The sequence below is a fragment of the Callorhinchus milii genome, unplaced genomic scaffold, assembly GCF_018977255.1.
Source record: "Callorhinchus milii isolate IMCB2004 unplaced genomic scaffold, IMCB_Cmil_1.0 Scaffold29, whole genome shotgun sequence".
NCBI classification, from domain to species: domain Eukaryota; kingdom Metazoa; phylum Chordata; class Chondrichthyes; order Chimaeriformes; family Callorhinchidae; genus Callorhinchus; species Callorhinchus milii.
In genome coordinates, this window is record NW_024704770.1 from 391,862 (window position 1) to 415,043 (window position 23,182).

General features: G+C 50.4%; 1 protein-coding gene across 2 annotated transcripts; it reads left to right on the forward strand.

The window, feature by feature from the left end:
- Window positions 1-23,052, forward strand: mcoln1a (mucolipin TRP cation channel 1a). Of its 2 annotated transcripts, none has more exons than XM_042344689.1 (14): window positions 1-111; window positions 6,290-6,507; window positions 8,248-8,415; window positions 10,821-10,974; window positions 13,633-13,714; window positions 14,548-14,644; window positions 16,597-16,696; window positions 17,519-17,628; window positions 18,544-18,693; window positions 19,572-19,673; window positions 20,370-20,492; window positions 20,890-21,096; window positions 21,759-21,889; window positions 22,538-23,052. In XM_042344689.1, the coding sequence occupies exons 1-14, from the start codon at window positions 90-92 to the stop codon at window positions 22,572-22,574; spliced, it is 1,701 nt and encodes a 566-aa protein (XP_042200623.1). In that variant the 5' UTR covers window positions 1-89; the 3' UTR covers window positions 22,575-23,052. The 2 variants fall into 2 exon arrangements, with proteins under 2 accessions (XP_042200623.1, XP_042200624.1); XM_042344690.1 differs by lacking the exon at window positions 1-111 and adding an exon at window positions 4,011-4,380.
- The last annotated feature ends 130 nt before the right edge of the window (window positions 23,053-23,182 follow it).

The window sequence follows — 23,182 nt, forward strand, 5'->3', positions numbered from 1 at the left end:
CTGTGACCGCCGGCGGGAGAGCGGCTGCGCGAGGACCGACCGACCGACCGGCGGTGAGGAGAGGCTGTTCGCTCGAGCCCCGGGACACCATGGCCCTCAGCCAGGCCTCAGGTACCTGGTCACTGCCCCTCACGGACACTCTCTGCCCCTCACGGACACTCGCTGCCCCTCTCGGGGTCTCGCTGCCCCTCTCGGACACTCGCTGCCCCTTCTCGGACACTCGCTGCCCCTCACGGACACTCGCTGCCCCTCTCGGACACTCGCTGCCCCTCTCGGACACTCGCTGCCCCTCACGGACACTCGCTGCCCCTCACGTGGTCTCGCTGCCCCTCACGGACACTCGCTGCCCCTCACGTGGTCTCGCTGCCCCTCTCGGACACTCGCTGCCCCTCTCGCTGCCCCTCTCGGTCTCGCTGCCCCTCTCGAGGTCTCGCTGCCCCTCTCGGGGTCTCGCTGCCCCTCACGGACACTCGCTGCCCCTCTCGGGGTCTCGCTGCCCCTCACGGATACTCGCTGCCCCTCTCGGGGTCTCGCTGCCCCTCTCGGAGGTCTCGCTGCCCCTCTCGGGGTCTCGCTGCCCCTCACGGACACTCGCTGCCCCTCTCGGGGTCTCGCTGCCCCTCTCGAGGTCTCGCTGCCCCTCGGGGGCTCAGGTAGTCGCTGGCCCTCAGGTGATGGCTCGTCGCGGCCCCTCATATAGTTTGTGAAGCTTTTTGAGACAACAACAACAACAAGAAGATTACATGTGTATAGCGCCTTTCACGTCAGGAGGACATCCCAAGGCGCTGCACAGTGACAACATTTCAGACTCGAGCTCGGGTCAGGGGGCGAGGGGAAGGGGGGGTGGGTGGCCGATGGTGGAAGAGGAGGGTCTGGAAGGAGACTGAGGAGGGGGGGAGGCGGAGTGACTGGGGGATGGAATTCCAGAGGTTGGGAGCAGAGTGGCTGAAGGCTCTCCCGCCAATGGTGGGGCAGCCGGAGCCGCTGAGCGGAGGGAACGGGCGGGTTGGTAGGGGGTTAGGAGGTGGCAGAGGTGGGGTGGGGGCGAGGCCATGGAGGGCTTTGTAGGTGAGGACCAGGATCGTGAACTGGATCCTCTGAAGGACAGGGAGCCAATGGAGTGGGGGAGATGGGGGTCCCGGAGTTTGGTGCGGGAGAGGACATGGGCTGCAGAGTTAGTTCTGGATTATCTGCAGCCGGTGGAGGGAGGAGTTGGGAAGGCCGACACGCAGGGAGTTTGCGTAGTACGTCTCGGTGACGTGATGAGGCGCTCTAGCAAATTCCAGGATTATTATTATTGTTTATTATTATCAACCAACAACTGGCTGTTATAATAATACTACAAAGTTATAGTTAATAATAATAATCCCTGCGTGTGGTATAGCCCCTTTTGTCATTGAGACGTCTCAAAACGCTTCACAGGATATACAGTATAAAATTATATTTGTATAGCGCTTTTCACTTCGGGAGGACATCCCAAGGTGCTGGATATACTGTAAAATGTAGTAACTGTGTTTTGTGGGGGAAACACAGCATCCGATTGGGCACAGCAGTGTCCCACATATTGTCGTGGAGTTAGTGGCTAATTCTATCTGGAGGATTGTCGGCCAGGACACCGGGAGAGAGAAAGTCCCTTCTCTTTTCCAAGAGCGCCGCGGAATTACAGTTAAAGATCAATGTGAAAGATCCCGCGGAGCTGTCGGAAAAGAGAAGGGAGTTTCTCTCTCCCAGTGTCCTGGTTAACCGTCCCCAGATAAAATCGCTCGCTCTCTCCATGGCTGTGACAGAGACGGCGCTTGTCAAAGTCGCAAACGATGTCCTCTCTATCTGTGACCAGGATGCCCTATGCCTCCTTGTCCTCCTGGATCTCTACTGCATTCGACGCAGTCAACCACGCCATCCTCCTCCACCACCTCTCCTCCCTCATCCACCTTAGTAGGACCACACTCACATGGTTCGAGTCCTACTTAACCAGCCACCTCAATTTCATCTCGGCAAATGGTTTCTCCTCCCGCCCCCGCTCGGTCACCTGCAGGGTTCCCCAGGGCTCCATCCTTGGTCCTGTTGTGTTCCTTATCTATGTTCCCTCTGGGTGATCTCATCCGCAGACACGGGGTAAACTTCTACATGTATGCGGATGACACACAAATCTACTTTGCCTCCTCCAGTACCAACTCCTGTGGAGTCCTGTAGCTCAGGGCTTAGAGCACTGGCCTTACAAGCGAGACACCCGGGTTCAATTCCAGGCAGAGGGCGAAACCTTTAGCAAGTTTCCTTATTCCACACAGAGCCTAATAATAATCCTCCAAAACCAAAACAATAACAAATTGGTCATTTTCAGTCCCCGGCTGTTTGTGGGACATTGCTGTGCGCAATTGGCTGCCGCGTTTGCCCACAAATATACAGTCAATTCACTTTACAGTATATTCTGTGAAGCGCTTTGAGACGTCTAGAAGACGTGAAAAGCGCTGTATCAAATGTAAGGATTATTATTATAACTCCAGGTCCACCGATGTTCGATCAGCTTGTCTGGCAGACATCAGGGCCTGGATGAGTGTAAACTTCCTGTAGCTGAATGTAGACAAGACCGAAGCCATACTTCTTGGCTCCTCAACCTCCCTGGGCTCTCCCATCGTACTCACCGAACCAGTGCGCAATCTAGATGTTCGGTTTGACCCCCAGCTGTCCTTCCTCCCCCACATCTGCTCCCTGACCAGGATAGCCTTCTTCCACCTCCGCTACGTTGCCCGCCTCCGACTGTGTCTTACCCGAAATGCAGCTGAAACCCTGGTGCGTGCGGTTGGCATGCGTTTGGGCAAGGCGAATGGAGGGGATTCCAGAGAGTGGGGATAGGTAGGATGAAAATATTAATTGGGTGAATTTTTAGGGTGAATTTAGATGAGGAGAGAATATAAGAAAATAATAAGTCTTTGCAGTTGACGTAGAGCCTTTTATGTTGGGAGGTGGTCTCTTTTTTGTTTTAGGCAAGTTCAGCAGATATTTGGGCACAGGAGGATCCCACAAACTGCCATGAAGTGAATGGCCAGTTTTATTGGGGGATTGTTGGCCTGGATACTGGGAGAATGTCCCATCTGTGGAGTCCTGTAGCTTAGTGGTTAGAGCACTCACCTCGCAAGCGAGAGGCCCTGGGTTTGATTCCCGGGCAGGACGAAACGTTGGCTAAGTTTCCTTCCTCCACACGCCTCTGGTTACCTAGCAGTAAATAGGAACCCGGTTGTTAGTTGATTGGCGGATCGCTTTTCTGGGGGTAGTAATAATAATAATAATAATTATTATAGTAATCTCTTCCAACAACAAATCATGATTTTGTCGCTCAATCCACGTTTGTGGGACACTGCTGTGCGCAATTGGCCACTGCGTTTCTTCCACAAAATATAGTCAATTAAATTTACAGTATATTCTGTGAAGCGCTTTGAGACGTGAGAAAGCGCCATCAAAAGCAAGGATTATTATTATCTCTTTTTGAATTTTATATCCAGCTGAGCAGCCGGAAGTCACTTCTGACCCCGGCTCCCAGCGCCGTACTGGAGTTTCAGCCAAGACTGTGAGTTCAAAGTCACTTTTAACCCACGTCTTTCTGACTCTTGTTGCAGAAGTGTTACCGACTGAGGTAGGCTGTGCTCCATTGTTAAATGGGAAGTAAAAACTGAATCAATGGGCCTCAGCAAAAACAAAGTAAACGCACGTCTGCCTAAATCTGCACGAGGAGCAGCTCGTACGTCCTTCACATCAAGTGTTGGAAGAGAGAAGCAATGTGCTGTGTCTGTCCAATGCAGTATTAAAAACATAATAATAATAATCCTCGCATTTGATATAGCGCTTTCAAGTCTTCAAGACGTCTCAAAGCGCTTCACAGATTATACTGTAAAATGAATTGATTGTATACTTGTGGGTGAAACTCGGCGGCCAACTGCGCTCAGCAGCGTCCCCACAAACAGTCGCGGATTGAGTGACCAAATTATTTTTCTTATTTAAAGGCGTCAGACCGTGTCCACAACAAAGCTGATCAGAACCACGCGGGGGGATATTTAACTGCCAAACAGCGCAGTAATTGGGATGTCGTGACCAGTTTTTTAATGTCTCTCTGGGTTTGCGATGAGAAAGAGAGTGCATTCTTGTTTTTTGGAAAAAGCATGCAATGCCTATTAGTTTTGTGGAGGCTCTTGTATAAGAAAGCAGCTGCATGTTACATGCAGTCCAGCTATCTCAGAGAGGAAGTGCGCACTATGTTGCACCAGAAGAATAAACCCATTGTTTCTTTCAAGTAATGTCTTGGGGCACTTAACAGTGGTGTCGTTTGATGCTGAGCTGGGAAGAGAGGGGAGTAGACCGTAGGAATGGTTGAAGAATTGCTCCAAGGTGAAGGTGGGGGAAGTGCGAGGATGAAAACAACAGCGCAGTGTGGCCGTACAGAGTAAAACACTGTGACAGTGGAATCAGGGTTTGCTGAGTTGTGGTTTTGAAATTGGGGCTTTGTCTCATTTCAAAACAGCCTCTCTGCTGAGTCAGCGCCGATTTGGGACCTCCCTCAGTACCCTTCCCCTCGGGGAGCCGAGGGTGGGGTGAGGGGAGCCGAGGGTGGGGTGAGGGGAGCCGAGGGTGGGGTGAGGGGAGCCGAGGGTGGGGTGAGGGGAGCCGAGGGTGGGGTGAGGGGAGCCGAGGGTGGGGTGAGGGGAGCCGAGGGTGGGTGAGGGAGCCGAGGGTGGGGTGAGGGGAGCCGAGGGTGGAGTGAGGGGAGCCGAGGGTGAGGTGAGGGGAGCCGAGGGTGGGGTGAGGGGAGCCGAGGGTGGGGTGAGGGGAGCCGAGGGTGAGGTGAGGGGAGCCGAGGGTGGGGTGAGGGGAGCCGAGGGTGGGGTGAGGGGAGCCGAGGGTGGGGTGAGGGGAGGTAAAGGTGGTGTGGGGAGGGGAGGTAAAGGTGGTGTGGGGAGGGGAGCTGAGGGTGGAGTGAGGGGAGGTGAGGGGAGGTAAGGGTGGAGCGAGGTGAGGGGAGGTAAGGGTGGAGCGAGGTGAGGGGAGGTAAGGGTGGGGTAGGGGAGCTGAGGGTGGTGTGGATGAGGGGAGGTGAGGGTGATGGGGAGGTGAGGATGAGGGGAGGTGAGGGTGATGTGGGGTGACGGTGATGTAGGGGGAGGTGAAGACGAGGGGGAGGGTGGGGAGGTGAGGGGAGCTGAGGATGATGTAGGGGAGGTGAGGGAGAGGGTGGGGGAGGTGAGGGTGATGGGGAGGTGTGGATGAGGGGAGGTGGGGGTGACGGGGAGGTGAGGATGAGGGGAGGTGGGGGTGATGGGGAGGTGAGGATGAGGGGAGGTGAGGGTGATGTGGGGTGACGGTGATGTAGGGGGAGGTGAGGACGTGGGGGAGGTGAGGGGAGCTGAGGATGATGTAGGGGGAGGTGAGGGAGAGGGTGGGGGAGGTGAGGGTGAGGTGAGGATGACGGTTATGTGAAGGTGATGCTCCCCATCACACAGAGGATACAGTTCAAGATCCTGGTCCTCACCTTCAAAGCCCTCCATGGTCTTTCTCCGCCCTACCTCTGCGACCTCCTAACCCCCTACCATCCTGCTCACTCCCTCCGCTCAGCGGGCTCCAGCCTGCTTCACGTCCCCTGCCTCGCTCGCCCCACTATTGGCGGGCAGGCCTTCTGACACTTTGCCCCCACCCTCTGGAGAAGAGAGTTTTTCTCTTCTGATTTCTGGCCAACAATCCCCCTCCCCTCGATTTAAAAAAAATGTTTAAGTCATCCGTTTTACAGCTGTTTGTGGGCATCGCTATGCGCAAATTAGCCATTGCGTTCGCCCACAAAAGTCCACAGTCACTATAATAATAATAATAATAATAATCCTTGCATTTGATATAGCGCTTTTCACGTCGGGAGGACGTCCCAAAGCGCTTCACAGAATAGACTGTAAAGTGAATTGACTGTATATTTGTGGGCGAACGCGGCAGCCAATTGCGCACAGCAATGTCCCACAAACAGTCGTAGATTGAAAATGACCAATTTATTATTGTTTTTGTTTTGGGATTATTATTAGGCGTGTGGAGTAAGGAAACTTGCCCAAGGTTTCGCCCTGTGCCTGGAAATGAACTCAGGTCTCTCACTTGCAAAGCGAGTGCTCTAACCACTGAGCTACAGGACTATGCTTTCTAGAGGCTCTGAAGAGCTTTGAGACTGCGTCGATCTTATGAAATGCAAGCATTATTAATAAAGAAATCATTTTTCTTCAGAAAGTGGGAGTTCTGATTCTTCTCTCTCTCGCTCTCCCCTCAGAAAGACAGAAGCTGCTGACTTCGGTGAACAGTTATGGTTCCCAGTGTGACACAGACCCAGCGACTCCTGCCTCGAGCAGCTTGGACCTGCAGGAGGAGGAGTTGAGGAGGAAACTGAAGTATTTCTTCATGAGTCCCTGTGACAAGTACCGAGCCAAGAGCAGGAAGCCCTACAAGCTGGTTGTGCAAATGATCAAACTCATCGCCGTCACAGCCCAGGTGATCTAATTAATCCAGCACTTTGGGATCCCCCCCGATGTGAAAGGCGCTATACAAATGTGATTTGTTCTTGTTGTTGATTCCACGACTGGTGAGGATTAAACTGCACTGAGCGCACCAGGCTGGGGGGGTGGGTGAGCAGGCAGTCCGCGGGGGTGATCAGGCAGTTGGTGGGGGGAGGAGCGGGGGAGCAGGCAGTGTTGGGGGGGGGGGTGAGCAGGCAGTGGGGGGTGGGGTGAGTAGGCAGTGTGGGGGGGGGGGGCGGGGGGGGGGTGAGTAGGCAGTGTGGGGGGGGGTGAGCAGGCAGTGTGGTTGGGGGGTGAGCAGGCAGTGTGGTTGGGGGGTGAGCAGGCAGTGTGGGGGGTGGGGTGAGCAGGCAGTGGGGGGTGGGGTGAGTAGCAGTGTGGGGGGGGGGTGAGCAGGCAGTGTGGGGGGTGGGGTGAGCAGGCAGTGTGGGGGGGGTGAGCAGGCAGTGTGGGGGGGTGGGGTGAGCAGGCAGTGTGGGGGGTGGGGTGAGCAGGCAGTGTGGGGGGTGGGGTGAGGAGGCAGTGTGGGGGGGTGGGGTGAGCAGGCAGTGTGAGGGGTGGGTCGGGGTAAATAGGCGCTATAGAAATGTAATTTGTTGTTGTCTGAAGCTCAGTTAAGCAGAGGCTTAATTTGTATTTATTCGACTCTCGGGTGACATGTCTGGAGGTTCAGGTGTATTTAGAATCATAGAATTATTCAGTGCAGAAGGAGGCCATTTGGCCCATCGTGCCCGTGCCGACTCTTGAAAGCACCGTCCAAATTAATCCCATTCCCCTGCTTTCTCCCCATAGCCTTGCATATTTGTCCTCCCCAGATATCTATCCACTTCTCTCTTAATAGCTGTTATCGAGTCTGCTCCCACCACCCTTTCAGACTTTATAGATCCCACAGCACGACTGGTGACGAGAAGCCTCATGTTGTAACAGGGTGACATGTACCCGCTCCAGGTCTGAAACCGTTCTGTCACGCTCAGTGTTTGAAGTTCCTTGCACTGTGGATTCGGCACAGTGCAGACAGTTGTACCAAAGACATAAAAATGTAGGAATCCCAACAGGTTTTGTGTTGGTGTCCTGTATCGCGCTGGCTCAGCTAGCAAGACCCTCACCTCTGGGTCAGAAGCTTGAGAGTTCAAGCCGCCATATCAGAATTTTGAGCTTACAGTCCAAGCTGACACTCCAGGGCAGTGTTGGGGGAAACACTGCATTGTCAGAGGCACCGTCCTTCGGGCGAGGCATTAAAAAACGAGTCTGCCTTCATCAGATGGAATTAAAATTTCCAATGCACTATTGGAAAATCGGGGAGTGTCTCCTGGTGTCCTCGTCAACAGGTAAAATAAAATGTCTCTTTCCCTTGCTGATTGATGACAGTCCGATTGGCCTGGCACATCGACAGGACTTGGGAGGGCAGACACTGAGAGGGGTGTGGGGGGAGATTCCTCAACGCTCAGATACTATTAACCCTGCAAGCCAGAGCCCCTATGGTAGGGTAGTCCTCGCTGGACAAGCAGCAGGAAAGTTTGGATGTTTTGACTCATGTGGAAACCCATGGTGATGGGTTTCCACATGAGTCAGACACTTGGCTGATCAAAATAGCTCTGTCTGGGAAATTGCTGTCGTACAGTCAGTATACTTGGCAGTAAAGCTCTTGATGTCTTGAGATGCTGTAAAAATGCGAGTTCTTCCTTTAATGTTTCTTCTGCGTTTGTGTTCTCAGTTGATTCTGTTTGGGTTGAGTAACCAGATGGTGGTCAATTTTGCAGAAGAAAACACTCAAACCTTCAAGCATCTCTTTCTGAAGGATTACGCAGACGGATCAGATGAAACGCATGCTGTGTATACACAGGACGATGTTTACAGCTCTCTCTTCTACATCATTGAGCAGGTTAGTAGCTTTGTACAACAGTCCTCCAGGTGTCAGCCTGGTTCTGTTGGTGGCGCTCTAGCTTCTGAGTCAGGAAGATTATGGGTTCAAGCTGGACATCTTAATAATAATAATAATAATAATAATCCTTGCATTTGATATAGCGCTTTATTATTATCTTGACCTTAAACTCACATTGTTTAAGCTGATATTCCAATATGGTGCTGTTGGAGAGGGAAGTACAGAGGTGCCATCCTTCAGATGAAAAATTAAACTGAGGTCTCGGTGGCCTGTTCAGGTGGATGTTGAAGATCCTGTGGCATTAATTTAGAAAGAGAAGGGAGTTTCTCTCTCCGGGTGTCCTGGCCAATAATCCCCCCCAATTAAAATTGGTCACTCACTTCTTGGCTCTTTGTGAGACATTACTGTGCAAATTGGCTGCCTGGTTCACTTATAGCTACAGTCATTATACCTTACAGAAACTCCTATAAGGGTTTGACATTCTAGGTACCATATCAAGAATTGTTAGTTTTGATCAGAAACATCGCTTTTCTCAAATGTTTTATGTGAAGTGCCACTTTTTTAAATGGTGTGAGCAATTTGCTCTTTGTTCCTGGGACACAATCCAGATTTACATTTATATTGTGTCCGGTGGATGTCCCTAGACATCTAACAGCCCTGGTTGGGCATCTGACCTGCGGGTGGGAGCTGAGGGGGTTAGGGTGGGGAGAGGGGAAAGGTGACCGAAAGCGAGGTCAAAGAGATAGTTCTTGAGCCAGACTTTGAAAGAGGTGGAGGAGGGAGAGAGTCAGACTCAAGAATGGAGAAGTACTGCAGAAAATGATATTGAAGACTATTTGTGCAAAGTCTCCTTCCTCTTTCCCAAGGTTTTACTGAGCCTCAGAGCTGCTTTTCAACCAAGTCCGCTTCCCTGTCGTTTAATGGTACTGTTTCTGTAGGTTGCTGTTCAAGAGCACCAGTGACGCCCTGTATCTGTCGCAAATCACACTTGGAATCATTTGCATACCTCAGTGGTTAAAGCACGCGCCTCGCAAGCGAAAGACTTGGGTTCAATTCCCGGCCAGGCAAAATGTTGGGCAAGTTTCCGTCCTCCACACGCCTCGGTTTACCTAACAGTAAGTAGGAGCTCGGTTGTTAGTCGATTGGCGGATCGTTTTTCCGAGGGTAATAATCTCTTCCAAAAAAAAATAATGATTTTGTCACTCAATCCATGTTTGTGGGACGCTGCTGGGCGCCATTGACTGCTGCGCTTCTTCCACAAAATAGTCAATTCACTTTACAGTATATTCTGTGAAGCGTGGCAAAGGCGTGATAAGGCAATATATCAAATGCAAGGATTATTATCACTATATGTACTAGGCAACTAGGCCTGGAAGTCGTTGTGGGTAGACCACAGACATTTGACTTGCATAATGACTGATGAATTTGAGTCAAATGTGTCATAATAATAAATCTTGCATTTCACATAGCGCTTTATTTGGTTGAAAAGCCGCAAAGAGCTTTGCAGAGTTTTTCTGTGAAGTGTTAGTGAAATAAAACTTACACCCTGTGACATCCAGACACCAGTATGTTTTCCCCCCCAAATCCATCACCGCAGTCTCAGTGGTTAGGCACAAAGCTTGTATCTCATTAACCAGCAGTTGGGTTCAACCGTTGTTAAGGAGTCGGCTGGGTGAGTTTGTGGGGGGTGTAATTGGTTATCAATAGGGCAACGGTTTGACCGATCCATTAATTAATACGTCACAGGTTTGCGTTACACACTTTGCCGATGGGGAGTTAGTACTTCTGGATCACACCTGGCCAGTATTTGTTACGGAAGTTGAACCAGCGCGAGGGATCATATTGAGATGATCTTCTTGTTATTGTAGACTTGAAGCTGTTAGTCTGTTAAGTGGCCTCTGGTGGTTTGAGTAGGTGGATGTGGTGATATTGTCAGTGCTTTCAACACAGCCTTGCTGTGTAATTGGCCTATTTATGAAATTGGAACAATTAACAATGCAAAGGAGGCTTTTCCCTTGAAGAATTGCATAGACTGTACAGCACCGAAATAGGTCACTCGGCCCAACTGTTCAATGCTGGCGTTTCTACTCTAAATGGACCTTCAACTCATCCTAATCCCTCCCCCATACCCCTCTATTTCATGGTCTTTAGCTTCCTCCTTGGCTAGTTCTATATTCATCAATTACATGGGCCTCCTGTAACTCCTTGCTATGTGGAGTGCTTTGCATTTAGGTGTATTGAATATCATTTAGTAGTGGTAAACCTGGTTAGGTACCCATTGTGGCCAACCTGTAACAGTGGGATGGGGGAGGTGGAGGACTGGTGTCTCTAAACCACTCGCTTGTGCATTCGTTGGTGCAGGGAAATAAAACGCTCTGTAACTAATCCACTTTGTCTCCTCCCAGTTCCTGGCCCTTCAGAACATGACTCTAGGGACCTATGCCTACGTGATCGAAAATGAGAATCACACTGCTCTCGAGCTCTGCCAGCAGTTTTACAAGAAGGGGCAGATTAATCCCGCCAACGACACCTTCAACATCAACCCACTGGTACAGACAGGTACAGGTTTTGAAGACTGTGATTAATAGTTTGTCAGCTTTCAAGCAGCTTGGCTGTTTTGTTCACAAATATAGGGTTCTACGTTGCAAGTCACTTCAAACGCATTGCACAGGGGACCTTGATTCTGTCGTCACTGAGCCCTGACTCCCGATCGCTGAGGGCAAGGATTCTTCCCACTCACCCCCTGTTAACCCTGGAACCCAAAGCCGTAAAGGGTAGGGTGGTCATAGTTGGACGAGCAGTGGGAAGCTCAGCAAACAGTACCTTCAATGGCAAGCTAGTTTTTTNCTGGTTAAACTCTTAACTGATGCACACTCTTTAGTCCTCCAAGCCATGGCTCTTGCCAACCTGCACGTACAATACAAAATTATATTTGTAGAGCGCCTTTCACGTCGGGAGGACGTCCCAAGGCACTGGGCAGTCAGGGATTAGGTCCTGAACCGGGGGGTGGGGTGGGGGTGTTTGGAATCAGGGAAGGTTGAGGGTAGAGAGAGTAAGAGGGTAGCTAAAGGCATGGTCAAAGAGGAGGGTCTTGAGGCGTGCCTTGAAGATGGCAAGGAAGAGGGTGAGGCGAAAGGAATATGGGATAGAGTTTCAGAGGGTGGGGGCAGAGAGGCTGAAGGCCCGAACGCCGATGGTGGAGCAGGCCGGAGCCTGCTGAGCAGAGGGAACGGACAAGTTGATAAGGGTTAGCAGGTCCAAGAGGTAGGAGGGTCAAGGCCATGGAGGGCCTTGAAGATAAGGTGCAAATTTTAAACTGCATCCGCTGAGGGATGGGGAGCCAGGCGAGGGTGGATGTAATGGGGTCACAGAGCCTGGTGCAGGAGAGGGCACAAGCTGCAGAGTTCTGGATGATCTGCAGCTTGTGGACGGAAGAGTTGGGAAGGCCGCCAAACAAGGCATTGGCATAGTCGAGCCTGGTTGTGATGAAGGCATGTATGAGAGTTTTGGCGGCCGAGGGGGTGAGGCAGTGGCGGAGTTGGGCAGTGTTGCGGAGGTGGGGGTTGATAGTGCAGGTCATGGCACGGATGTGGGGGAGAAAAGACGGTTCAGGATCGAACAAAACGCCTAGGTTCCTGACTGGCTTAGTGAGGTGGAGTGTGCATCCTTTGATGCTGATGCTGCTAGTGCCTGAGGCACTGGTGCAACCTAATCAGGGCCTCAAGTCTTGCTGACGTTCAACTGTAGAAAGTTGGCTCTCATCCAGGACTTGATGTTTGACAGGCAGTCTGTCAGGACATCAATGGTCCTGGGGTTGAGGGTGGAGGCAGAGAGATAGAGTTGGGTGTCATCCGCTTACATGTGGAAGTTGACCCCATGTCTGCGGATGATGTCACCAAGAGGGAGCATGTACAGGTTGAAGAGGAGGAGACTGAGGACAGAGCCCTGAGGAACCCCAAAAGACGGTGCCATCTGAACCATCTGAGCTTAATACTCTCCAGGATTAGGTAAGCGTGGTGTGTCCCTGTTTTCCATTCCAATGGGTTTGGAAATGATGCCCTCATCATTCTTGCGGTGGTGATAATTAATGATTCTTGCATTGGATGCAGCGCTTTATCACAACGTTGAAATATCTCAAAAGTGCTTCACGGGATTTACCGTAGAGTGTATAAAGACTTTTTTATAAAGAGTATAGACTGCAAAGGGAATTTGTAGGGGAAAGTGGCAGCCAATTTGCCCACAAAAGTGCACAACAAACAGCCATTAAGTCAATACCCAATTTTATCTGTCAACCAGAGAAACTCCCTTCTCTGAGCTTTCCCACCCCCTCTCTTCAGCTCCCCACCCTTCTAGTTCGGGTCAGCAGTGCAAACTACTTTTGAGACTGTCATCAACAGCAACTTGCATTTATATAGCGCCGTTCACGCAAGGTGGCATCCTAGCATCCTTGAAAATGGTGGAGTCTGATGCTGATCCAGGGGGAGAGGGAGGAGGGAGGTGACCATAAGCACGATCAAAAAAAAAAAGGAAGGTCTTTAGGCTGGGATTTTAAGGTGGGAAGGGAGGGGGGAGGGAGAGAGTTTCAGAGTTTTGTGGCATAGTGGCTGAAAGCATGGCTACTGATGGTGGAGCGGAGGGACGAGGCACAAACAGGAGACTGAGCGGAGGCAGTGGGTGGTGGTGTGAGGGGGTAAGCAAATCAGAGAGGTAGGGAGGTGCAGGGCATGAAGGATTCTGAAAACGAGTGAGAGGATCTTGAAATTGATCTGTTCGATAATTGGGAGCCAGTGGAGCCTGGCCAGGACTGGTGTGACAGGGGTACGGAAGTTTGTGGGGATGAGTTTCCGGGCGGTAAAGTTCTGAATTAATTGAATTTGTGTGGAGCTGGGAAGACCAGCGGAGGAGGACATTGGAACTGTCCAGTCGGGAAGTGACGAAGGTGTGGGCGAGGGTTTCAGGTGCGTTGGTTGTGAGATGCAGACGGAGGCGAGCAACGTGACGGAGGTTGGAAAAAGCAGTGCTTCAATACGAAAGGCGCTATTGTAAAAAAAACACAGCACAGACGTAGCCTGTGGGTTATACACTGGCTCTCAGAGCAAGCTGTCCATTCAATGCTCAGCTCAGCCTTCTCCCTGGCACTGGGTAAAGGTAGACTGTCGTGTATTGATTCTCTTGGGTTTATCAGATGCCGACAGTTAATTGTCCTTTCTCTTGCAGAGTGCATTGGAGTGAGTCCCAGCACGCTCACTCACCCCACGGAGGTCCGAATGTACAGGAACTTCACACTGAAATTCTACAAGTAAAAGCTTCCTAGTGTTTTCTGATTGTCGCTCAGTGGGCTCCTGCTGTTTGCCTGTGATGGCGATGTGTAGAGTTGTTAACGCAGTTATTATTATTAACCTGTCTTTTTAGTTTGTATTTTGTGCACGGCACTGGTTTTATTTTAATTTAGTGGTTAAACTACAGCAGTTGCCCTCAATACAAACTCTGGGGTCTGTTTCCCCCCCCCCCCACCCCAAAATCTTGGCTCTCACCAATCTGCACCTAAACTGGGGGAACCCTCCAGGAAGAGAAGAGTGTGCATTCCATTCCAGACAAGGGGAGATTTCCATGTGTAGGTGACATACACGTGTGGAGCTCTGTCTCTGGGCATGGTGATGAGTTTCCGCATGCTTCTGACGAGAAAAAATTCAGAACCATGACTCAGGGTTGGGGTGAGCAGTTTTGCTCACAGCGATGATGAGGAGTAATCTTAAGTACTAGCATGCTGCTGTTTCCTTGCATGCCCTTGCATGCACCTCCCTATCTCGCTGACCTGCGTACCCCACAACCCACTGGCTCCAGTCTTCTGCATGTCGCCTGTGCCCTCTGTTCCACCATTGGTGGCCACGCTTTCAGCCACCACGCTCTGAAACGATGGAACGCCTGGCCCCTTCCTTCCCCATCTTCCAGTCGCGCCTGAAGACCTTCCTATTCGACCGTGCCTGCGGTCGCCTCCCACCAGTGCGGTGTCGTGCTCCGCCACTGTCACACACTATGGGACGCTACCCCTGCGTGAACGACGCTATATAAGTGCTGTAGGTTGTTTGTGGTGTTAGTAAAATAGCTGCAATTTTCTTTTCTGTGCCCTAGGCTTATAAACGTTTCCATAAGGTTTAAACTGAAAGCGATCAACATCCAGACGATCATCAACCACGAAATTCCAGACTGCTACACGTTTAAGATTCAAGTAAGTCGTTTTTTTCCGATGTATGCAATTAATCCCTTTCCTGGTCACCCAGATTTGATCACAAGATCAGTTTGGATGAGCCCATCTGATCTCACCCACAAAATCAGTCCATCTGATCTCACCCACAGTGTCAGCCTGGCACAGTCCATAGCACGCTCGCCTTTTAGTTAGAAGGTTGTGGGTTCAAACTGTGAATTGGACTCGTATTATAAAAATCCTTGCATTTGATACAGCACCTTATCACGACGTTGAAACCTCACGAGTTATACTGTAAAATGTAGTAACTATTTTGTGGGTGAATCGTGGCAGCACAATTTGCTCTCAGTAGTGTCCCACAAACAGACGTAGATTGAGTCACCAATTTTTATTTGTGGGATTGACCGGCCAGGGCCCTGAGAGAAACTTCTGTTTTACAAAATGTCTTAACCTTAAGACCATCTCCTCAAAATGTAATGTCGTGCAGATGTTTGCAAAATTCCTCAGTCAGGCCTGACTTTGGAAGCTGGATTTCGAGACTCGGAGATTCACAAAACAGGAAATTCAGTAATTTTTCTTACAAGACACAAAAAGTTTGTGTCAGTGATGAACCCCGCGTTAAACATTAGTAAATTGCTAGGTATGTGAAGAATCTGTGTGCTAATTGTGCCATGCTGTTCAGATGAAAGAGTTCAGTTGTCTGTGCTGAGTTTTCTGTGATACCATATTAATCCCTGCATTTGATACAGGGCCTTAACGCGTCGAAACATCTCAAAGCGCTTCCCAGAGTATTTCAGTAAACTCTAATGACTGTTTATCACGTCCTCCCACAAGATCGGTTTGGATGAAGAAGGCCATTTTGGCTCATCCGATTTCATCCTTGCAGAACATCCACCCTACGGTTGCCTTCCCCCCACCCCATCACAGCCTCAAGCTGCCTTTTAACTGAGAAGTGCTATATCAAAGACGAGCACTATTTATTTCCGAGGCGAATCTGACAGCCAATTTACGCTCAGCAAATGTCCCACAAACAGCCATGGAGTGAATGACCAATTTTTTTTTTTATCTGGGGGATTCTTGGCCAGAATCCTGGCCAACAATCCCTCGGATAAAAAAAAAGAAGGAATTCCCTTTTTTCTAGTGGTGCTGTGGGATCTTTAATGCCTACCTGAATAGGCATAGACGTCAATTTTACTTCCTATCTGAAGGACAGCACATCTGACAGCACAGCATTCCCCGAACACTGTATTACAGCCACATCCTGGACTGTCAAATATCTGACATGGGACTTGAGTCCACCACTAACTAAGATAGTCTGACAATCAAACAGAGAATTTCTGTTCAAATTGGTTTTCCCTGACCTTATAAAAATAATTACATCTGATCAGCTCATGTGAGGAGAATATCTCAAAACGCTTCACAATAAACACTGAAATGCAGTGACTATATTGACTGTAGGATTCTTGGCCAAGAGGCGAGTGAGGCAAGAGTGCTACCAACTGAGCCAGACTGACACCGAAACACATCCAAAGCTAGGTGAATGTTTGGAGAGATGTGGGTGGTAACAACAACAAATTACATTTGTGTAGCGCCTTTCATGTCAAGAGGACATCCCAAGGCGCTGGCTAGTCAACGATTTGGATCCAAGCGGGGGGTTGGGATCAGGAGGGGTGGAGGGCAGGGAGGATGGTGATCGTATGTGCGGTCGAAGAGGAGGTCTTGAGATGGGTCTTGAAGGAGGAAAGGGAGGGGGGCTAGGCGAAGAGACTGGAATGGAGTCCAAAAGATGGGGACAAAGAGGCTGAAGGTGACCACCGATGGTGAGGCAACTCGGGATGGTGAGGGCAACATGGAGCAGGCCCGCAGAGTGGACGGGTCTGCATGGAGTTAAAAGGACACAGAGGTAATCGTTGGGTCTCCTATTTAATGGCTCTCATCCAAAATGTCTCGCTAAAATGCTTGAACTTCCATTGCAGATCCTGTTCGACAACAAAGCACACAGCGGCCGCATCAAGGTCTCCCTGGACAACGACGTGGTCATTAAGGAGTGCATGGATCACAGTGTGCTCGGCTATGGTGAGCAACCACACAGCAAAAATATACCCAATTAAGCCAATGAAGGGCAATGCAACATTCTGACCAGGAGGCAAGAGCTACCGACTTTGAGCACTTTGAGACGTCCTCCTGACATGAAAGGCGCTGCTTCGGATGTAATTATTATTATTATTAAGGTCAGGGCTAATCAATTTGAACAGAGGTTGTTTTGATTGTCAGCCTGGCTCAGTCAGTAGCAATCTTGCCTCCTAGTCAGAACGTTGCATTGCCTTTCAGTGTTTTAATTTTTTTTATTAATTATAATTAAATAATACTTACATTTGTTGTACATTTATTTCATGTTGGCAGAGCGTCCTAAAGCACTTGACAGGATACACTGTAAATAATAATAATCCTTGCATTTGATATAGCGCCTTATCACACCTTTGATATGTCTCAAAGCGCTTCACAGAATATGCTGTACTTTTTTGTGGGTGCAACACAGCAGCAAGTTGTGCACAGATCCACTGTCTCCAGGATGCACAAACACTGCGATCCACTGTCTCCAGCATGCGCTGCCACCAGACACCTGCGCACAGTGTTTTGCTTTGTGCCTGTGGGTGAATGTGGTAGAAAGAAACTCCCTTCACTCTTCAAGTAACGTTTAATGTCTACCTGAACAAGCCCAGACCCCGAGCTCAGTGTAACATCTTATGTGAAGGACGTCACCTCCAACAATGCAGCGCTCCCCAAGCACTGCACTGGAGTGTTAGCCTGGACCGTATGAGGTCCAACCCTCTGACTCTGAGGCGAGAGTGCTAGCGACTGAGCCAGACTGACACGCACATCTCCTTTGCCCCACAGGTCCCAACGATTATAAGCTGCTGATCTTTGACATCTTTGTGCTCGGGTTTTGTGCGCTCTCCTTTATTTTGTGTGCACGCTCCATCATCCGAGGGGTGATGCTGCAGAAAGTGAGTACTGTTTCCCTTCCGGCTTTCCGTGCACACATCCTCCCGATGGCCAGCTTGGCAGTAGGTCAGTGGGGCACCTGTCTGCAGTGCAAATGATTCCATGCAGGACTTTCCCATTATAACTCCTCTCACCCTCCCGCACACACCCCACAGCTTATTGCGAGGTTTGGCTTATAGCTCTTGCGAGTGTTGGGCCGGCCTCCCTGGCTCTGCCTTTACCCGTCTTCAAATCCGACCTTAAAATCTGTAAGACAGAGCCTATGGCCACCTGCTCACTGCCTTTCCTCCAGGCTCAGTGACCCACACTGTCACGTTGTTGTTGTTGTTGTACAGAAGTGTGATACATCCACCTCCGGGCCAGGACGAGCTGGCTTCACATACTTACCAGTTTCCAGTGCCCCGTCTACTAATCGTCTTCAGCGAGTAGCTAAAATAATAATGACCACAATAATAATTCTTGCATTTGGCGGTGCAGCACCTTTCATGTCACGGATGTCTCAAAGCGCTTTACTGTAAAATGCTTTTTGTTGGCAAAAGCAGCAACAAATTTGCAGGCGCTGACTGCGATGTCCCACAAATAGCCACGTGAATTGAGTGGCCAGTTTTATCTGGAGGATTGTTGGCCAAGACACCCGGAGCGGGGGAGAAGCTCCCTTCTCACTCCAGCGCTGCATTGGAGCATCAGCCTGGAGTCTGTACGAGTTTAATGTCCAGGTGTGGGTGGACTTGCACCCATAACCTTCTGACTCGGTTTGCGAGAGTGCTGCTAATTGAGCCAGGCTGGTACTCAACACTGGGAGTAAAGACACGCGATGTATATGGGGGGCAGACAGCGCTGTGCAGAAACGTCCTGCAAAAAGTGGATCCTTTGGTGCAGGGGATTGTGACCTCCCCTCGGACTGTTTTTGTTCCCAGGAGTTTGTGAAGTTCTACTGGCTGCGTTATGGCCGTGAGCTGCCCTGGGCCGTGCGCATGGAGTTCCTGAACGGTTGGTACATCCTCCTGATCATCAGCGACATCCTCACCTTCCTGGGCACCATCATGAAGATTGGCATTGAGGCAAAGGTCAGAAGGCCCTAGGGATGGGATTCACGGAATGGCTCTTCATCCAGCTCTGTGTGTGTCTGTGTCTTTGGGGTGGGGGTGGGGAGTGTGCGGGGGGGGCGGGGGGGGGAGTGTGCGGGGGGGGGGGGGTTGCGGAGGTGGGGAAAGACCAAGCGATTTATGGCATGGCTGTGGGAGCTGAAGGACAGTTGAGGGTCGAACAGGATGCAGATGTTCTGTAGTGGCTCCATGGGGTGTGAGAGTGATGCTCTCAGTGACCGAGGTGAGGAGGCGCTGATGGGAGCAGGAAAGCTTCGGTCTTGTTGACGTTCAACTGGAGAAAGTTCGCTCTCATCCAGTACTTGATGTCTGACAGACATTCTGTCAGGACAGCAGTGGGTCCTGGAGTCGAGGTTGGGGGTGGAGAGGTGCAGTTGGGTGTCATTGGCATACGTGTGGAAGTTGACCCCGTGTCTTCAGATTGATGTCACCAAGATGGAGCATATAGATGTTGAAAAGGAGGGGACCATCGGGTGCGGGGGAGATGGCTCAAAGCGCTTCACAGAATATACTGCAAACTGGATTGACTGTCTCTTTCGTGGGTGAAAAACTGCAGCCAATTTCGCACAGCAGTGTCTCACAAACAGTTGTGGATGGAGTGACCACTTTTTTTTTTTTTGAGACAATTATTACCCCCGGAAAGTGATCTCGAAACCAGGTCCCGACTTACTGCTGGGTAGGCAGAGGCGTATGGAGTAAGTAAACTTGCCTAAGGTTTCGCCCGGCCCGGGAATCAAACCCAGGTCCTCATGCTTGCGAGGCGAGTGCTCTAACCAACACGCTATGGGACTCCGCTTGCACTGAAAGATTATTTAGGCGTCGTCTTCTTCTACTTTCAGAATTTTGCTTCGTACGACGTGTGCAGTATCCTCCTGGGCACCTCCACCCTGCTGGTGTGGGTCGGTGTCATTCGCTATCTGAGTTTCTTCCAGAAATACAATGTAAGTGCCATTGTATTAATTTGGTGTCACTTGGCATCAGCTTGGCTTTTTCGGGACTTTGAACTTGCATCGTCAGTCGAGACTGATGCTCCAGTACAGTGCCGGGGGGAGCACAGCCGTCCTTCACATGAAACGTCCACCTGCTCCTGCTCAGTAGGGGTTAAACATCCTGTTATTTGAAAACTGCACTGAGTAAAAGTATAGAGATCTACAGCACAGAAGAAGGCCATTTGGCCCATCGTTTCTATGCTGACTGTATTAAAGAGCGATATTTCAGTCCCATTTACCTGCCCTTTTCCCCCTCCCTCCATACCCCTGGAGTTGATTCCCTTAACCTCTTTCTAACCCCCCTTTGCCTCTTTTTGACAGATCCTTCCATATCGTACCAACTCTGTGTGTGAGAAAATGTCTCCTGACCACCTCAGTTGCTTGTTTGTTAGCTGTCTTTAAACACAAACAGTCCCTTCGCCTCACCCCATCCCTTCCCTCCTTCAAGGCACGTCTCAAGACCCTCCTCTTCGACCGCGCCTTCATTCACCATCCTACTCCTACCCTCCCTGCCCTCCACCCCTCGTAATCCCAATCCCCAGCTTGGGTCCAGTTCCCTGACTATCCAGCCTGAAAGATGCTGTGTAAATGTCATTTGTTGTTGATGCCCTGTAGCTATTGACTCACTGACCCTTATTTTCTCCCTAGATCCTCATAGTGACGCTCCGAGCCGCGTTCCCCAACGTGATTCGGTTTTGCTGCTGTGCAGCAGTTATCTACCTTGGCTACTGTTTCTGCGGCTGGATTGTGCTGGGACCCTACCACAACAAGGTGTGTGCAGAGGAGATGGTATTTTGTGGCGGATGTTGCAAAACAGCTGTGGACTTTTCGCCTTAGTGCAGCGTAAGAACGTACCAGGGTGAAGTGCCTCCTGCCCAACCTGCTGACCTGGATTCAGGCCGTTTTTCTTTTGTGAGGGAAACTAAAATGATCATCAGGTTGCTGCCCACAGACTGACCCAACAATCCCCAAGTAAAATTGGTCAATTAATTCACGTCTGTGGGATGTTGCTGTGCACAAAATTCACTGCCACAATAGCCCACAAAAACATGTGCTTTACAGTACAGTAAATCCTGTGTAGCGCTTTTGGAGGTTCTTCTGACATGAAAGGTGCTGTAACCATGTAAGGGTTATAATTGTTAATGGTATGTAATGTGCTCTTCCACAGTTCCGCAGCCTCTCCACGGTCTCCGAGTGCCTGTTCTCCCTGATCAATGGAGACGACATGTTTGTGACATTTGCTGAGATGCGGCAGAAGAGCACTCTGGTCTGGCTGTTCAGCCAGCTCTACCTCTACACCTTCATCAGCCTCTTCATCTACATGGTCCTCAGCCTCTTCATCGCCCTCATCACCGGCTCCTACGAAGCCATAAAGGTATGTACGATCAGGAGGAACCGGGGCAGAGGTGGCGGAGAAAAGCGCATCATAATAATCACCCACAAAATACACAGTCACCACACTTTACAGTGTATCCTGTGAAGCGCTTTGAAACTTCTGAGCGACATGATAAGGCGCTATATCAAATGGAAGGATTATTATAATAATATTGACATTTTTTATAGAGCCTTATATATATATATATATATATATATTTATACAAAAAGAAGGGAGTTTCTCTCTCCTGGTGTCCTGGCCGACAATCCACCCAAATAAAATTGGCCGTTCCCTTCATGGGTGTTAGCTGGATGTTGCTGTGAGCAAATTGCCGCGTTTCACCCACAAAACACCCAGTTTATTCCACTTTGCAGTAAATCCTGTGAAGCCCTTTGAGACGTGCGCCCGACATGAAAGGCGCTGTGTGAAGCGCAAGGATTACTATTCTGCTTCACGTCGGGAGGACATCTCAAACGTAAGGATTATTATATTATTCGCCCACAGAGTGTAACAGTCGGTTCACTTTATTGTGTATCCTTGAGGCACTTTGAGACGTCTCAGTGACGCGATCAGGCGCTGTGTCAAATGGAAGCATTGTTATTCTCATTATTAATAATAAATGGCCGAGCAGGAAATGTGACCGCTGTGTGTTGCTCCCCCAGCATCATGGGATCAGCGGGCTGCACCCGACAGAGCTGCACGAGTTCATCGCCGAGTGCAAAGACGCCCCGGGTTCGGGCAAGTTCCGCGAAGTGGAGAGCTCCATGTGCTCCCTTTTCTGCTGCTGCAACAGGTAAACGGCAACGACTTGTCCTCTACACGGAGACCTCTCCCCCAGGGTAACGTGTTAGCGTGGCACGGACACTGGCATGTACAGTGAGCAAGCCCCGGGGAGGGAGGTGACCATAGACATTGTCCAAGAGATCATTTTCTAGGCCGTGTTTACAGACCGTTAGTTAATATTTATCGAGCACCTCACGTGTCAAAAGGGAGAGAGAGAGAAAGGCGGAGGGGTACTACTCAAAGAGAAGGGAATTTCTCTCCTAATCCCCCGCACCGATGGCCTGCTGGCAAAATCCAGTGAAGCGCTTTGAGATGTCCCCCTCTCCCCAAACCCACCCCCCACCGACGTGAAAGATGCACCAAACGCAAGGATTCTGATGATTTTTATTCCGGGGGAAATCGTCCCGTTAGCAATCGCCAGAGCAGGTCACTGTGCGTGACCTCAGGCTGTCAGTCAGGAAGGTGTTCTGTTGCTTATGTTTTTCTGGAGTTAATTTGGAGTTACTTGGAGTTGATGTGAGCTGAGATCATGCTGCAGTCTCTAATCCATCTTCTCTTTCCCTCCCTCTTTCTTTTTCTCCCTCACTCCCCCTCTTCCCCCTCCCTCCCTCCCTCCCCTCTACTTCACTCCCTCTCTCCCTCTCTACCTCCCTCTCAGGACAACAACCTATGAGGACACCGTGTTCATAAACTGAGGTGTAAACGCTAGAGACGATGTCAGAGCCCACAGACCAGCCGAGTGGTTTAGGTTTGGGGGGAGCGGGAGGGGGGGTGGGGGGTAATTACTAGGGCAATGGCTGTGACATGATTGGATTTTAAGCGGACGCAAGGTCTCGCTCTCCTGCTGCTGCTGCTTTTAAATCACTGAACTGGTCGCACGAGAATGGACAGAGCAGATCAAGAGGAATTTGCTGACCAGAGGAACCTCAATCCCATTTGCTGCCACTGCCCTGTGCGGAGGAGGTGGATTTTTAAAAAAATTATTATTGTTTGCGAAATTGCGAAACGTTCAATGAAACTTTGCTGCAGGAACGTGACATCATGTTATTTTAAACGATGGGGAATAAAGCGGTGGCCAGGAATAACAGCCCGGCCATTGCTACAGCTAGACTGGACACAGTGAAGCTGCTCGACACCTAACCCCCAACCACAGCCCAAACCCCTAGCCCCCAGCCCCAGCACCCATCCCCTAGCCCAGCTCCCAGCCCCCAACCCTCAGCCTAGCCCCTAGCCCCCAACCACAGCCCCCAACCACAGCCCCCAGCCACAGCACCCAGCCCCCAGCCTAGCCCCACACCCTCAA